At 51.9% G+C, this 18,701-nt stretch overlaps 1 protein-coding gene across 1 annotated transcript in view; it reads left to right on the forward strand.

Annotated features, from left to right (window-relative positions):
- Positions 1–324: 324 nt before the first annotated feature.
- LOC144952416 (dynein axonemal heavy chain 2-like) overlaps positions 325–18,701 on the forward strand; it is a 74,191-nt gene continuing 55,814 nt past the window's right edge. The window contains 5 exon segments of the mRNA XM_078882812.1: positions 325–425; positions 4,877–5,033; positions 6,249–6,331; positions 11,145–11,223; positions 11,225–11,324. Of these exon segments, the coding sequence (XP_078738938.1) occupies positions 415–425; positions 4,877–5,033; positions 6,249–6,331; positions 11,145–11,223; positions 11,225–11,324 (430 nt within the window). The 5' untranslated portion in view covers positions 325–414.

Below are 18,701 nucleotides of genomic sequence, written 5' to 3' on the forward strand. Positions count from 1 at the left end.
TCTGTGTGTCTCTGTGTGGTGTGGCTGTGTGTCTCTGTGTGGTGTGGCTGTGGGTCTGTGAGTCTGTTGGTCTCTGTGTCTGTGAGTCTGTGGGTCTCTGTGTGAGTCTGTGGGTCTCTGTGTGTGGTGAGTCTGTGTCTTTGTGTGAGTCTGTGGGTCTCTGTGTGAGTGTGTTGGTCTCTGCGTGAGTCTATGGGTCTCTGCGTGAGTCTATGGGTCTCTGCGTGAGTCTATGCGTCTCTGCGTGAGTCTGTGGGTCTCCTCCATCCTCCGTCTCACCCCCCGTCCTTCTCACCTCCTCCCTTGTCACCCTCCACAAAGGATAAGACCTGGGAGGTGGTCACCAGCACCAGGGCACGGCTCGAACAGTTCAGGAGGACCATGCCACTGATCGCCCACCTGAGAAATCCCGCGATGAGGGAGAGGTATGGAAGGTTTCCGTTTCACTGTCTTTCCGACAGACCTGTTCTCCACCTGAGGACGGCTGCTTGCGTTGTGGCCGAAACGTCGTGAGAATTGTATTTTATAATGTTTTATTTTTATTATTTTATTATGTTTTACTTTTATTATTTTATTATGTTTTACTTTTATTATTTTATTATGTTTTACTTTTATTATTTTATTATGTTTTATTTTTATTATTTTATTATGTTTTACTTTTATTATTTTATTATGTTTTACTTTTATTATTTTATTACTTCCCTTCAACGTGACTTTACCGAAAGAACCAAGAAGATGAATCCCTGCATAATATTTTATTATGTTTTATTTTTATTATTTTATTATTTTTATTATTTAATTATGTTTTATTTTTATTATTTTATTATTTCCCTTCTACGTGACTTTACCGAAAGAACCAAGAAGATGAATCCCTGCTGCAGTCACGAAAGCTTTAAATCGACAAGCGATCATAGTAAAGTGACAGTGGGCATAGGAAGTGTTGCACCCTGCACCCTGACCCTCAGCCAAGGCCATGGCATGTTGTTGTTGGTGGTGTTGTTGATGTTGTTGGTGGTGTTGTTGATGTTGTTGGTGGTGTTGTTGGTGGTGTTGTTGATGTTGTTGGTGGTGTTGTTGATGTTGTTGGTGGTGTTGTTGATGTTGTTGGTGGTGTTGTTGATGTTGTTGGTGTTGTTGGTGTTGGTGGTGTTTTTGTTGGTGTTGTTGTTGTTGGTGTTGTTGTTGGTGGTGTTTTTGTTGGTGTTGTTGTTGTTGCTGCTTTTGTTGCTGTTGCGGTTGTTGCTGTTGTTGCTGCTGTTGTTGCTGTTGTTGCTCGAGTGGAGGATGGCGGAATGGGGGGGGGTTGCTGCTTCACCAACGGGACATCGGGGGGGGTGTAGGGGGTATAGGCGTGGATCATACAACCCCTCTGCCACGATGTGCGTGTGTGTGTGCACGCGTGTGTGTGTGCACGTGCGTGTGTGTGTGCACGTGTGTGTGTGTGCGTGTGTGTGCGTGTGCGTGTGTGTGCGTATGTGTATGCGCGTGTGTGTGCGCGTGTGTGTGTGCGTGTGTGTGTGTGTGTGCGTGCGTGCGTGCGTGTGTGTGTGTGTGCGTGTGTGTGTATGTGTATGCGTGCGGGGAGCGATGTAGCTGCCTGCATCACTGCGGCCTCCCCCCCCCCACCGCCGCCGTGCGGAGTCTGGACCCGGAGACAAATCCACGAGATATCCAACAAGCGTGAAATGAATTTGTTACTCGGCGGGCGGTGTGAACGAGCGGACATACAAACGAGATGTCGACCACCTCGCCTGGTGCGCAGGAGGTCGTGGGTTCAATCCTGACCCTGACGATGCCTGCTGCTGTAGATTTGGAGTTTGCGTGTCTCTCTCTCTCATCATCATCATCTTCACGGTGGCTAGGAGATGTTAACGGTGTGAGTCTACGGGTCTCTGTGTGCTGAGTCTATGGGTCTCTGTGTGTGTCTCTGTGTGAGTCTATGTGTCTCTGTGTGCTGAGTCTACGGGTCTCTGTGGTGAGTCTATTGGTCTCTATGTAGTGAGTCTATGTGTCTCTGTGTGAGTTTATTGGTCTCTGTGTGAGTCTACGGGTCTCTGTGTGTGAGTCTACGGGTCTCTGTGTGGGTCTCTATGTAGTGAGTCTATTGGTCTCTGTGTGCTGAGTCTACGGGTCTCTATGTAGTGAGTCTACGGGTCTCTATGTAGTGAGTCTATGAGTCTCTGTGTGCTGAGTCTACGGGTCTCTGTGTCAGTCTATGGGTCTCTGTGTGGGTCTCTCTGTGGTGAGTCTACGGGTCTCTGTGTGAGTCTACGGGTCTCTCTGTGTGTGGCGAGTCTACGGGTCTCTCTATGCTGAGTCTATGGGTCTCTGTGTGAGTCTATGTCTCTCTGTGTGAGTCTATGTGTCTCTATGTAGTGAGTCTATGTCTCTCTGTGTGAGTCTATGGGTCTCTGTGTGAGTCTATTGGTCTCTGTGTGGGTCTCTGTGTGAGTCTACGGGTCTCTCTGTGGTGAGTCTACGGGTCTCTGTGTGAGTCTACGGGTCTCTCTATGTAGTGAGTCTACGGGTCTCTCTGTGGTGAGTCTACGGGTCTCTGTGTGAGTCTACGGGTCTCTCTATGTAGTGAGTCTACGGGTCTCTGTGTGCTGAGTCTACGGGTCTCTGTGCTGAGTCTATTGGTCTCTGTGTGAGTCTACGGGTCTCTGTGTGGGTCTCTCTGTGTGAGTCTACGGGTCTCTGTGTGTGTGGCGAGTCTTCGGGTCTCGGCATCAGTCCCCGTGTCGCCTTAATGGGCACGGGGCGGCGTAATGGAGCGACCAGAATTAACATCACGAGCTCGGGGGGGCGGGGGGCGGAGAGGGGGGGGTTAGAGGGTGGCTGGTGGGTCGTAGCCAGATTGCGTAATGGGCCTGTCCGGTGCGACATTATTCATTATCGGCCTAATTGGGAGGGCAGGAGCTGGGTGGGGGGGGGGTAGGAGGCGAAGATCGTGGGGCAGCCTCGCTCGGTAGCGAACAGCGCCGTTAATGCCCCCGGGCCGCTTGTTAATTGTCGGCGGCTTTAATGGGGCGGACGATTCATGGTGATCCCCGTTGCCCTCTCTCGGCCCTCTCGGTCCCTCTCCGTGTGGCCGTCGAGGGTTTGAGCGAGCGGGGTGGATGTGTGAGCGAGTGAGTGAGCGGGTGGATGAGTGAGTGAGTGAGTGACGGAGAGAGTGAGTGAGCGGGGTGGATGTGTGAGCGAGTGAGTGACGGAGTGAGTGAGTGACGGAGAGAGTGAGTGAGTGGGTGACGGAGTGAGTGAGTGAGTGACGGAGTGAGTGAGTGAGTGACGGAGTTAGTGAATGCGTGCGTGGGTGGGTGAGTGACTGAGTGAGTGACGGATTGAGTCAGTGAGTGCGTGGGTGGGTGAGTGACTGAGTGAGTGAGTGGGTAACAGAGTGAGTGAGTGAGTGACGGAGTGAGTGAGTGAGTGACGGAGTGAGTGAGTGAGTGAGTGACGGAGTGAATGAGTGAGTGACGGAGTGAATGAGTGAGTGGGTGACGGAGTGAGTGGGTGACGGAGTGAGTGGGTGACGGAGTGAGTGAGTGACGGAGTTAGTGAATGCGTGCGTGGGTGGGTGAGTGACTGAGTGAGTGACGGAGTGAGTGAGTGAGTGCGTGGGTGGGTGAGTGACAGAGTGAGTGAGTGGGTGACAGAGTGAGTGAGTGCGTGACCGAGTGAGTGAGTGACGGAGTGAATTAGTGACGGAGTGAGTGAGCGTGTGGGTGAGTGAGTGGGGAGGGCGTGAGTGAGTGAGCGAGCGGGTGGATGAGTGATTGGGAGAGCGTGTGGGTGAACGAGTGACGGAGTGAGTGACGGAGTGAGTGAGTGACCGATTGAGCGAGTGACGGAGTGAGTGAGTGACGGAGTGAGTGAGAGGGCGTGGGTGAGTGAGTGAGTAAGTGAGCGAGCGTGTGGGTGAGTGATTGGGAGGGCGTGTGGGTGAGCGAGTGACGGAGTGAGTGAGCGCTCCTTCCCACCCCCACTCCTTCACCCCCCTCCCCCCTCACCCCTCACCCCCTCACCCCTCACCCCCTCCCCCCTCACCCCCTCCCCCCCCTGTGGAGGAGTGAGAGACGTGAGACACGTGACGTGCTTGTTGTGTTTTAGTTTCGCGCACACTCAAGCACTCCTGCACACTCACACCGCAGCACTCACACACACACCTACACACTCTGCTGCACGCCCTGCACACACACACACTCACACACACACACGCACGCACACACACACACACGCACACACACTCACGCACACTCACACACGCACACTCACACACTCACACACGCACACACGCACGCACACACGCACACACACACGCACACACACTCACACACACACACACGCACACACGCACACTCACGCACACACACGCACACACACGCACACACACGCACACACACGCACACTCACACCCCTGCACACTCACACACGCACACACTCACACCCCTGCACGCACACTCACGCACACACTCACACCCCTGCACGCATACTCACTCACACCCCTGCACGCACACACGCACACACACTCACACCCCTGCACGCACACACACTCACACCCCTGCACGCACACACTCACACCCCTGGACGCACACTCACGCACACACTCACACCCCTGCACGCACACTCACGCACACACTCACACACACGCACACACACGCACACACACTCACACCTCTGCACGCACACTCACGCACACACGCACACACACGCACGCACACGCACGCACACACACACTCACACCTCTGCACGCACACTCACGCACACGCACACACACGCACACACACACACGCACACACACACTCACACCTCTGCACGCACACACACTCACACACGCACACACTCACACCCCTGCACGCCTCCCCGCCCCCAGGCACTGGAGGCAGATCAAGCAGGAGGTGCCGGGCCCCTTCGACGAGGAGTCCGACTCGTTCACGCTCGAGGCCATCGTGGAGCTGGGCCTGGAGCGGCACGCCGCGGCCGTGGCCCTCGTCGCCGCCTCCGCCAGCAAGGAGCTCGCCATCGAGCAGGTGAGGCAGGGCTCTACCCGGGGTGACGGTGGTGACGGTGGTGACGGTGGTGGTGACGGTGGTGACGGTGGTGGTGACGGTGGTGGTGGTGGTGACGGTGGTGGTGAAGGTGGTGGTGGTGGTGACGGTGGTGACGGTGGTGGTGGTGGTGGTGGTGACGGTGGTGACGGTGGTGACGGTGGTGGTGACGGTGGTGGTGGTGGTGACGGTGGTGGTGGTGGTGACGGTGGTGGTGAAGGTGTTGGTGGTGACGGTGGTGACGGTGGTGGTGGTGGTGGTGACGGTGGTGGTGGTGGTGGTGACGGTGGTGACGGTGGTGACGGTGGTGGTGGTGGTGGTGGTGGTGACGGTGGTGACGGTGGTGACGGTGGTGGTGACGGTGGTGGTGGTGGTGACGGTGGTGGTGAAGGTGGTGGTGGTGGTGACGGTGGTGACGGTGGTGGTGGTGGTGGTGGTGGTGACGGTGGTGACGGTGGTGACGGTGGTGGTGACGGTGGTGGTGGTGGTGACGGTGGTGGTGGTGGTGACGGTGGTGGTGAAGGTGGTGGTGGTGACGGTGGTGACGGTGGTGGTGGTGGTGGTGACGGTGGTGACGGTGGTGGTGGTGGTGGTGACGGTGGTGACGGTGGTGACGGTGGTGGTGGTGGTGGTGACGGTGGTGACGGTGGTGACGGTGGTGGTGACGGTGGTGGTGGTGGTGACGGTGGTGGTGAAGGTGGTGGTGGTGGTGACGGTGGTGACGGTGGTGGTGGTGGTGGTGGTGGTGACGGTGGTGACGGTGGTGACGGTGGTGGTGGTGGTGGTGGTGGTGGTGACGGTGGTGACGGTGGTGACGGTGGTGACGGTGGTGGTGTTGACGGTGGTGGTGGTGACGGTGGTGGTGGTGGTGGTGGTGGTGACGGTGGTGGTGTTGACAGTGGTGGTGGTGGTGACGGTGGTGGTGGTGGTGGTGACGGTGGTGGTGACGGTGGTGACGGTGGTGACGGTGGTGGTGGTGGTGGTGACGGTGGTGGTGACGGTGGTGACGGTGGTGACGGTGGTGGTGGTGGTGGTGACGGTGGTGGTGGTGGTGGTGGTGTCCATTGGGATTGAATGTTCTCCGCCCTCTGTCCCGTAGAGTGCGAATGAGCGCAAGTAGAGTGACGCTACTACTAGCGGCACTTGCCCCGACGGTCTGAAAGGCTACACGGGGGACCTTTGCCTTTGTTTGTCCAGGCACTGGAAGGAGTTGCGAGGACGTGGGACACGACAGTGCTCGACATTGCACAGTACAAGGACAAGGGACACCACAGGCTCCGGTAGGTTCTGATTCAAACTCCCGGTGTGTGTGCGGTGTATGTGTGTGTGTGTGCGGTGTGTGTGTGTGTGTACGGTGTGTGTGTGTGTGCGGTGTGTGTGTGTGCGGTGTGTGTGGTGTGTGTGCGGTGTGTGTGTGGTGTGTGTGTGGTGTGTGTGTGGTGTGTGTGTGCGGGTGTGTGTGTGTGTACGGTGTGTGTGCGGTGTGTGTGCGGTGTGTGTGTGTGCGGTGTGTGTGCGGTGTGTGTGCGGTGTGTGTGCGGTGTGTGTGTGCGGGTGTGTGTGTGTGGTGTGTGTGTGCGGGTGTGTGTGTGTGTGCGGGTGTGTGTGTGTGTGCGGTGGTGTGAGTGTGGTGTGTGTGCGGTGTGTGTGTGGTGTGTGTGTGTGCGGTGTGTGTGTGCGGTTTGTGTGTGTGCGGTTTGTGTGTGCGGTGTGCGGTGTGTGTTTACGGTGTGTGTGTGTGTGCGTGTGTGTGCGGTGTGCGGTGTGTGTTTGCGGTGTGTGTGTGTGTGTGTGGTGTGTGGTGTGTGTGCGGTGGGTGTGTGTGCGGGTGTGTGCAGTGTGTGTGTGGTGTGTGTGCGGTGTGTGTGTGTGCGGTGTGTGTGCGGTGTGTGTGTGCGGTGTGTGTGCGGTGTGTGTGTTTGCGGTGTGTATGGTGTGTGTGGTGTTTGTGTGTGAGTGAGTGGAGTTTGTGTGATCTCCCCCTGTTCTACAAAGTGAGAGTCAGTGGAGTGTTTGTATGATCTCCCTCTGTTCTACAGAGTGAGAGTGAGTGGAGTTTGTATGATCTCCCCCTGTTCTACACAGTGAGTGAGTGGAGTTTGTGTGATCTCCCCCTATTCTACAGAGTGAGAGTGAGTGGAGTGTTTGTGTGATCTCCCCCTCTTCTGCAGAGTGAGTGAGTGGAGTGTTTGTATGATCTCCCCCTGTTCTACAGAGTGAGAGTGAGTGGAGTGTTTGTATGATCTCCCCCTGTTCTACAGAGTGAGAGTGAGTGGAGTGTTTGTATGATCTCCCCCTATTCTACAGAGTGAGAGTGAGTGGAGTGTTTGTATGATCTCCCCCTCTTCTGCAGAGTGAGTGAGTTAAGATGATTTGGAGGGAGCAGGGGGGGGGGGGGGAAGAAGGAGACAGCGGGGAGAGGAGTAGATGGACAGACGGAGCGAGGGAGGGTTCAGACAGAGGGGAGTCAGGGGGGAGACGGAGGGAGGGAGTGAAGGGGGAGGGAGGGAGAGAGGCAGGCAGGCAGCAAAGTAGCTGACAGTAATTTTATGATAGGCGCGTTGACAACCATCAAATGCATCGAGGGTAATTGGGTTTATTGGCTGTGGATGAAGGTGCGGGTGGTTGGGGGGGGGTAGCGTGGCTGGGGTGGGCTGATTGGTGATGGGTGGGCTGGGTAACGCTCGCTACCGACTCTCACCGCCGCCGAGAATGGGATAATGATGCAGATGTCGAGCGAGGGGTATGACCGGGAATCTGCCGGGAGGAGGAGGATGGTGGGGTGGAGGAGGAGGGGGGGTGGAGGAGGGGGGAGGCGGGGTGGAGGAGGAGGGGGGGTGGAGGAGGGGGGAGGCGGGGTGGGGAGGAGGGGGGGGTGGAGGAGGGGGGATGGTGGGCGTGGAGGAGGAGGGGGGGGTGGAGGAGGAGGAGGGGGGGGTGGAGGAGGAGGGGGGGGTGGAGGAGGAGGAGGAGGGGGGGGTGGAGGAGGAGGGGGGGGTGGAGGAGGGGGGAGGCGGGGTGGGGGAGGAGGGGGGGGTGGAGGAGGGGGGGATGGTGGGGTGGAGGAGGAGGAGGAGGGGGGGTGGAGGAGGAGGGGGGGGTGGAGGAGGGGGGAGGTGGGGGTGGGGGAGGTCGCTACTCGCAGGGCCTCTGACCAATTCACCCGGAATATTCCGCGGTGTTGCCGGCGGGGCGGGCGGGTCGTGCCGTGCGGGGTCAGAATCTGAATATTTATTTGGGGATCGCGTGGAGGAGAGGAATCCGATTTGCTTCGAAGCATTGGGGCCACAGGGTCAGAGCGTTGACTCATAGACTCACATAGAATCACTTAGACTCACATAGACTCACATAGACTCACTTAGACTAACATAGAATCACTTAGACTCGCATAGACACACATAGACTCGCAGATCCACATAGACTCATAGACTCATAGACTCACGTAGACTCATAGACTCGCATAGACACACATAGACTCATAGACTCACTTAGACTCACATAGACCCACATAGACCCACATAGACCCACATAGACCCACATAGACTCACATAGACCCACATAGACTCACTTAGACTCACGTAGACTCATAGACTCACATAGACTCACATAGACTCACTTAGACTCACTTAGACTAACATAGAATCACTTAGACTCATAGACTCACGTAGACTCATAGACTCACTTAGACTCGCATAGATACACATAGACTCAAATAGACCCACATAGACCCACATAGACTCACATAGACCCACATAGACTCACTTAGACTCACGTAGACTCATAGACTCACTTAGACTCGCATAGACACACATAGACTCATAGGACTCATAGACTCGCATAGACCCACATAGACTCAAATAGACCCACATAGACCCACATAGACCCCACATAGACTCACATAGACCCCACATAGACTCACTTAGACTCACGTAGACTCATAGACTCACTTAGACTCGCATAGACACACATAGACTCACATAGACTCATAGACTCACATAGACTCATAGACTCGCATAGACACACATAGACTCACGTAGACTCATAGACACACATAGACTCACATAGACACACATAGACTCACATAGACTCATAGACTCACATAGACTCATAGACTCGCATAGACACACATAGACTCATAGATCCACATAGACTCATAGACTCATAGACTCACGTAGACTCATAGACTCACGTAGACTCACTTAGACTCACATAGACTCACATAGACTCACATAGTTCCACATAGACTCACATAGACCCACATAGACTCACATAGACCCACATAGACTCACATAGACTCACTTAGACCCACATAGACTCACTTAGACCCACATAGACACACATAGACTCACATGGACTCATAGACTCACATAGACTCATAGACCCACATAGACCCATTGACTCACATAGACTCATAGACTCATAGACTCACATAGATCCACGTAGACTCACATAGACCCACATAGACTGACATAGACCCACATAGACTCACATAGATCAACATAGACCCACATAGACTCCCATAGACTCACATAGACTCATGTAGACCCACATAGACTCACGTAGACCCACATAGACTCACGTAGACCCACATAGACTCACATAGACCCACATAGACTCACATAGATCAACATAGACTCACATAGACTCACGTAGACTCACATAGACTCACGTAGACCCACATAGACCCACATAGACTCACTTAAACTCATAGACTCACATAGACTCACATAGACTCATAGACTCACATAGACCCACGTAGACCCACATAGACCTACATAGACTCACATAGACTCACATAGACTTACATAGATCAACATAGACTCACATAGACTCACATAGACTCATACACTCACATAGACCCACGTAGACCCACATAGACCCACATAGACTCACATAGACCCACATAGACTCACATAGATCAACATAGACCCACATAGACCCACGTAGACTCACATAGACTCATAGACTCTCATAGACTCATAGACCCACATAGACTCATAGACTCATAGACCCACGTAGACTCATATAGACTCACATAGACTCATAGACTCACATAGACTCATAGACTCACATAGACCCATATACTCACATAGACTCATATAGACCCATAGACTCACATAGACCCCATAGACTCACATAGACTCACATAGACTCATATAGACTCACATAGACTCATAGACTCACATAGACCCATAGACTCACATAGACTCACATAGACTCATATAGACCCATAGACTCACATAGACCCATAGACTCACATAGACCCACATAGACTCATATAGACTCACATAGACTCATAGACTCACATAGACCCATAGACTCACATAGACTCACATAGACCCACATAGACTCAAAGGATCACATAGACCCACATAGACCCACATAGGACACACATAGACCCACGTAGACCCACATAGACACACATAGACTCACATAGACTCATAGACTCACATTGACTCATATAGACACACATAGACTCATAGACTCTCATAGACCCACATAGACTCATAGACTCATAGACTCACATAGACTCACGTAGACTCACGTAGACCCACGTAGACCCACATAGACTCATATAGACTCACATAGACTCATAGACTCACATAGACTCTCATAGACCCACATAGACTCATAGACTCATAGACTCACGTAGACCCACGTAGACCCACGTAGACCCACATAGACCCACATAGACTCACATAGACTCACATAGACTCACATTGACTCATAGACTCACATAGACTCATAGACTCACATAGACTCACGTAGACCCACGTAGACCCACATAGACCCACATAGACTCATATAGACTCACATAGACTCACATAGACTCACATTAACTCATAGACTCACATAGACTCATAGACTCACATAGACCCATAGACTCACATAGACTCACATAGACCCCACATAGACTCAAAGGATCACATAGACCCACATAGACACACATAGACCCACGTAGACCCACATAGACACACATAGACTCACATAGACTCATAGACTCACATTGACTCACGTAGACCCACGTAGACCCACATAGGGGACCCCGGGTGATGCCCAAGTGCCGTCTGCCGTGGTCTCCCCTGCACGCAGCGGCACAGAGGAGCTGTTCCAGACGCTGGAGGACAACCAGGTGATGCTGTGCACCATGAAGGCGTCGCCCTCGGTGCGGCCCCTTCGAGGCCGAGGTGGACCGCTGGGAGCGTTCCCTCTCCCTCCTCCTCGAGGTGGTAGAGGCGCTGCTCACCGTGCAGAGGCAGTGGATGTGTCTGGAGGGTGAGCGGCGTCGGCGTCCGTCCGTACGTCTGTTCGTTTGTTCATCCATCTGTTCATCCATCCGTTCATCCGACTGTTTGTACATCTGTTCATCCATCTGTTCATCTGACTGTCCGTACATCCGTCTGTTCATCCGACTGTTTGTACATCTGTTCATCTGACTGTCCGTACATCCATCCGTTCATCCGACTGTTTGTACATCTGTTCATCCATCTGTTCATCTGACTGTCCGTACATCCGTCTGTTCATCCATCTGTTTATCTATCTGTTCATCCATCTGTTCATCCATCTGTTCATTCCATCTATCCGTTCATCCGACTGTCCATTCCATCTGTCCGTACATCCATCTGTTCATCCATCTGTCCGTACATCCATCTGTTCATCCATTCGTTCATCCGACTGTTTGTACATCCATCTGTTCATCCATCTGTCCATTCCATCTGTCCGTACATCCATCTGTTCATCCATCTTTTCATCCATCTGTCCATTCCATCTGTCCGTACATCCATCTGTTCATCCATCTGTTCATCCATCTGTTCATCCGTTCATCCGACTGTCCGTACATCCATCTTTTCATCCATCCGTTCATCCATCTGTTCATCCATTTGTCCGTACATCCGTCTGTTCATCCATCCGTTCATCTGACTGTCCGTACATCTGCCAGTTCATCCATCTGTCCGTTCATCCATCTGTTCATCCATCTGTTCATCCATCTGTTCATCCGACTGTTTGTACATCCATCTGTTCATCCATCTGTTCATCCATCTGTTCATCCATCTGTCTGTACATCCATCTGTTCATCCATCTGTTCATCCATTCGTTTATCCATCTGTTCATCCATCTGTTCATTCATCTGTTCATCCATTCGTTCATCCATCTGTTCATCCATCTGTTCATCCATCTGTCTGTTCATCCATCTGTTCATCCATCTGTTCATCCATCTGTTCATTCATCTGTTCATTCATCTGTTCATCCATTTGTTCATCCATCTGTCTGTTCATCCATCTGTTCATCCATCTGTTCATTCATCTGTTCATCCATCTGTCCATTGCATATGTCCGTACATCCATCTGTCCGTTCATCCATCTGTTCATCCATCCGTTCATTCATCCGTTCATCCATCTGTTCGTACATCCATCTGTTCATCCATCTGTTCATCCGACTGTCCATTCATCTGTCCATTGCATATGTCCGTACATCCATCTGTTAATCCATCTGTTCATCCATCTGTTCGTACATCCATCTGTTCATCCATCTGTTCATCCATCTGTTCATCTGACTGTCTGTACATCCGTCTGTTCATCCATCTGTCCGTACATCCATCTGTTCATCCATTCGTTCATCCGACTGTTTGTACATCCATCTGTTCATCCATCTGTCCATTCCATCTGTCCGTACATCCATCTGTTCATCCATCTTTTCATCCAACTGTCCGTACATCCATCTGTTCATCCATCTGTTCATCCATCTGTTCAATCGTTCATCTGGACTGTCCGTACATCCATCTTTTCATCCATCCGTTCATCCATCTGTTCATCCATCTGTCCGTACATCCGTCTGTTCATCCATCCATTCATCTGACTGTCCATACATCCGCCAGTTCATCCGTCTGTTCATCCATCTGTCCGTCATCCATCTGTTCATCCCTTTGTTCATCCATCTGTTCATCCGACTGTTTGTACATCCATCTGTTCATCCATCTGTTCATCCATCTGTTCATCCTCTGTCCGTACATCCATCTGTTCATCCATCCTTTCATCCGACTGTCCGTACATCAATCTGTTCATCCATCCGTTCATCTGACTGTCCGTACATCCATCTGTGTATCTGTCCATTCATCTGTCCATACATCCATCTGTTCATCCATCCGTTCATCCATCTGTTCGTACATCCATCTGTTCATCCATCTGTCCGTTCATCCTCTGTTCATCCATCTGTTCATCCATCTGTTCATCCATCTGTCCGTACATCATCTGTTCATCATCTGTTCATCCATTCGTTCATCCATCTGTTCATCCATCTGTTCATCCATTCGTTCATCCATCTGTTCATCCATCTGTTCATCCATCTGTCTGTTCATCATCTGTTCATCCATCTGTTCATCCATCTGTTCGTCCATCTGTTCATCCGACTGTCCATTCATCCGTTCATCCATCTGTCCATTGCATATGTCCGTACATCCATCTGTCCGTTCATCCATCTGTTCATCCATCCGTTCATTCATCCGTTCATCCATCTGTTCGTACATCCATCTGTTCATCCGACTGTCCATTCATCTGTCCATTGCATATGTCCGTACATCCATCTGTTCATCCATCTGTTCGTACATCCATCTGTTCATCCATCTGTTCATCCGACTGTCCATTCATCTGTCCATTGCATATGTCCGTACATCCATCCGTTCATTCATCTGTTCATCATCTGTTCGTACATCCATCTGTTCATCCATCTGTTCATCCGACTGTCCATTCATCTGTCCATTGCATATGTCCGTACATCCATCCGTTCATTCATCTGTTCATCCATCTGTTCGTACATCCATCTGTTCATCCATCTGTTCATCCGACTGTCCATTCATCTGTCCATTGCATATGTCCGTACATCCATCCGTTCATTCTTCCGTTCATCCATCTGTTCGTACATTCATCTGTTCATCCATCTGTTCATCCGACTGTCCATTCATCTGTCCATTGCATATGTCCGTACATCCATCTGTTCATCCATCTGTTCATCCATCTGTTCGTACATCCATCTGTTCATCCATCTGTTCATCCATCTGTTCATCCATTCGTTCATCCATCTGTTCATCCATCTGTTCATCCATTCGTTCATCCATCTGTTCATCCATCTGTTCATCCATCTGTCTGTTCATCCATCTGTTCATCCATCTGTTCATCCATCTGTTCGTCATCTGTTCATCCGACTGTCCATTCATCCGTTCATCCATCTGTCCATTGCATATGTCCGTACATCCATCTGTCAGTTCATCCATCTGTTCATCCATCCGTTCATTCATCCGTTCATCCATCTGTTCGTACATCCATCTGTTCATCCGACTGTCCATTCATCTGTCCATTGCATATGTCCGTACATCCATCTGTTCATCCATCTGTTCATCCATCTGTTCGTACATCCATCTGTTCATCCATCTGTTCATCCGACTGTCCATTCATCTGTCCATTGCATATGTCCGTACATCCATCCGTTCATTCATCTGTTCATCCATCTGTTCGTACATCCATCTGTTCATCCATCTGTCATCCGACTGTCCATTCATCTGTCCATTGCATATGTCCGTACATCCATCCGTTCATTCATCTGTTCATCCATCTGTTCGTACATCCATCTGTTCATCCATCTGTTCATCCGACTGTCCATTCATCTGTCCATTGCATATGTCCGTACATCCATCCGTTCATTCTTCCGTTCATCCATCTGTTCGTACATTTCATCTGTTCATCCATCTGTTCATCCGACTGTCCATTCATCTGTCCATTGCATATGTCCGTACATCCATCTGTTCATCCATCTGTTCATCCATCTGTTCGTACATCCATCTGTTCATCCATCTGTTCATCCATCTGTTCATCCATTCGTTCATCCATCTGTTCATCCATCTGTTCATCCATTCGTTCATCCATCTGTTCATCCATCTGTTCATCCATCTGTCTGTTCATCCATCTGTTCATCCATCTGTTCATTCCATCTGTTCGTCCATCTGTTCATCCGACTGTCCATTCATCCGTTCATCCATCTGTCCATTGCATATGTCCGTACATCCATCTGTCCGTTCATCCATCTGTTCATCCATCCGTTCATTCATCCGTTCATCCATCTGTTCGTACATCCATCTGTTCATCCGACTGTCCATTCATCTGTCCATTGCATATGTCCATACATCCATCTGTTCATCCATCTGTTCATCCATCTGTTCGTACATCCATCTGTTCATCCATCTGTTCATCCGACTGTCCATTCATCTGTCCATTGCATATGTCCGTACATCCATCCGTTCATTCATCTGTTCATCCATCTGTTCGTACATCCATCTGTTCATCCATCTGTTCATCCGACTGTCCATTCATCTGTCCATTGCATATGTCCGTACATCCATCCGTTCATTCATCTGTTCATCATCTGTTCGTACATCCATCTGTTCATCCATCTGTTCATCCGACTGTCCATTCATCTGTCCATTGCATATGTCCGTACATCCATCCGTTCATTCTTCCGTTCATCCATCTGTTCGTACATCCATCTGTTCATCCATCTGTTCATCCGACTGTCCATTCATCTGTCCATTGCATATGTCCGTACATCCATCTGTTCATCCATCTGTTCATCCATCTGTTCGTACATCCATCTGTTCATCCATCTGTTCATCCATCTGTTCATCTGACTGTCTGTACATCCGTCTGTTCATCCATCTGTCCGTACATCCGTCTGTTCATCATCCTTTCATCTGACTGTCCATCCATCTGTCTGTTCATCCATCTGTCCATTCCATCTGTCCGTCCATCCGTCTGTTCATCCGCCCACCCGCCCTTTCCTCCGCCTCGTGCCAATTGCACTCAAGCAGTGCAACATCTTTCCGGCCGCCAATCTCTTATCGTCGTCGTCGTCGTCGTCATTGCCGAGCCATTCTCTGTAGCCCTTCCTCTCGCTTTGCTTGAAGAACGCACTTGTAACCCACCCCCCCCCTCCCCCCGTTGGAGCTGTTCACCTTGCACGTGTGTCCAAACAGTGCCGCGTTATACAACTACATTTCGATGTAAAGCTTTCGTGACTGCAGGGATTCATCTTCTTGGTTCTTTCGGTAAAGGCGTCACGTAGAAGGGAAGTAATACAATAATAAAAATAAAATATTATAAAATATCATGCAGGGATTCATCTTCTTGGTTCTTTCGGTAAAGTCACGTAGAAGGGAAGTAATAAAATAATAAAAATAAAACATAATAAAATAGTATGCAGGGATTCATCTTCTTGGTTCTTTCGGTAAAGTCACGTAGAAGGGAAGTAATAAAATAATAAAATAAAACATAATAAAATATTATGCAGGGATTCATCTTCTTGGTTCTTTCGGTAAAGTCACGTAGAAGGGAAGTAATAAAATAATAAAATTTAAACATAATAAAATAATTCTCACGACGTTTCGGCCACAACGCAAGCAGCCGTCCTCAGGTGAAGAACAGGTCTGTCGGGAAGACAGCGTCTGAATATACGCTCCAAGCCTGGGGTGTTTCATTCAGACGCTGTCTTCCCGACAGACCTGTTCTTCACCTGAGGACGGCTGCTTGCGTTGTGGCCGAAACGTCGTGAGAATTATATTTTGTTTTGTTTTATTTTTATTATTTATTATTTCCCTTCTACGTGACTTTACCGAAAAGAACCAAGAAGGTTACATAACTACTCCACCTTATTTTTGTTTCGTTTCACTTTTGCAAGGTAAGGCCCCACTCGAGCTCCTGTATAGCTCCAGGCGTTATAAAGCCCCCCCACCCCCCATTACCCCCCCCCCCCATTAACCCCCCCTCTCCCATCTCCCCCCCCCCCCCATTACCCCCCACCCCACTGCCCACCCCCATTACCCCACCCCCCTCTCCCCCCCCATTACCCCCCCCCTCTCCCCCCCATTACCCCCCCCCTCTCCCCCCCCATACCCCCCCCCCTCTCCCCCCCCCCCATAACCCCCCCCCCTCTCCCCCCCCATAACCCACCCCTCTCCCCCCCCCCCCCCTCTCCCCCCCCCCCTCTCTCTCTGTTCGCTTCTCTCTTAAAAGCTTTGGCGTGACGCCCGCCGGCTGATTCGCCGCTGGGTTTCGTGGTGGCGGTTGGTGGTGGTGGTGGTAGTAGTGGTGGTAGTGGTGGTAGTGGTGGTAGTGGTGGTGGTCGTGGTGGTAGTGTTAGTGGTGGTGGTTGTGGTGGTGGCTGGCGGTGGTGGTCGTGATGGTGGTGGCGGTGGTGGTGGCGGGGTGGTGGGGGCGGTGGTAGTAGTGGCAGTGATGCTGGTGGTGGTGACGACGGTGGTGCGGTGGCGGTGGTGGTGGCGGTAGTGGTGGTGGCTGGCGGTAGTGGTCGTGATGGTGGAGGTGGTGGCTGGCGGTGGTGGTGGCGGTGGTAGTGGCAGTGAATGCTGGTGGTGGTGGCGGGTGGTGGTGGTGACGGTGGTGGCGGTGGTGGTGGCGGTAGTGGTGGTGGCTGGCGGTGGTGGTGGCGGGTTGGTAGTGGGCAGTGAATGCTGGTGGTGGTGGCGGTGGTGGCGGTGGTGGCGGTAGTGGTGGTGGTGTGGGGTGTTTTTCTGGACATCTGTGAGCTTTTAGGATTCCTCCGGTATAAATAAATATTCCGATTCCGTGCCAGACACTTTGAGAGAGCCACATTCCGTAAGTTAGAAACTTTGGCAACGATCCCTGAAGGTGCATCGCTGCGGGTGAGCGGTGGCGCAAGTTCGACATCGCGCTCACGGTCAACACGGGGCCTCCCCTAGGTCGACTCGGCCTCAAATGAGTCACGTGGTGGGGCGTTAGCCGTCGCCACGTTTAAGAAGGAACGTGCATTTGAGATCATTTAGATTGTGTCCACGCAATGACGACGATGGTGATGCCTGCCTGTCTGTCTGTCTGTCTCTCTGTCTGCCTGTCTGTCTGCTGTCTGTCTGTCTGCCTGTCTATCTGCCTGTCTGCCTGCCTGTCTGTCTGCCTGTCTGTCTGTCTGCCTGTCTGCCTGTCTATCTGCCTGTCTGCCTGCCTGTCTGTCTGTCTGCCTGTCTATCTGCCTGTCTGCCTGTCTGTCTGTCTGCCTGTCTCTCTGCCTGTCTGTCTGTCTGTCTGTCTGCCTGCCTGCCTGTCTGACTGTCTGTCTCTCTGTCTCTCTGTCTCGCTGCCTGTCTGCCTTTCTGCCTGCCTGTCTGTCTGTCTGCCAGTCTCTCTGCCTGTCTGTCTGCCTGTCTGTCTGCCTGTCTGCCTGTCTGTCTGACTGTCTGTCTCTTTGTCTCGCTGTCTGTCTGCCTGTCTCTCTGCCTGCCTGCCTGTCTCTTTGCCTGCCTGTCTGTCTATCTGCCTGCTTGCCTGTCTGTCTGCCGTCACCGCCACCACCGCCGCTGTTCTTTGTATAAAGATCTCGCGGTTCTCGTTGCTCGACTGATTACGCCTTGGGCGAGCCGCCTATGAAGCGTCGATATCCGTGGCCCGTGAGATGAAGGGGGGGGCGGGGGGGGGGGGCGGGGGCTGTGAGTGGGGGGGGGGGGGGGCAGGGGTGGGGCAGGGGGGGGCCGTGAGTGGGTGGGGGGGTAGCGAGGGAGGGAGTCGGAGGAATGGGGGGGTGGGGTCTGCATTCATTACGAGTCGTTAACCTTGTCGTAGGCGTGACCCAGTT

Source organism: Lampetra fluviatilis, chromosome 67 (assembly GCF_964198595.1).
Source record: "Lampetra fluviatilis chromosome 67, kcLamFluv1.1, whole genome shotgun sequence".
Classification (NCBI taxonomy): Eukaryota; Metazoa; Chordata; class Hyperoartia; order Petromyzontiformes; family Petromyzontidae; genus Lampetra; species Lampetra fluviatilis.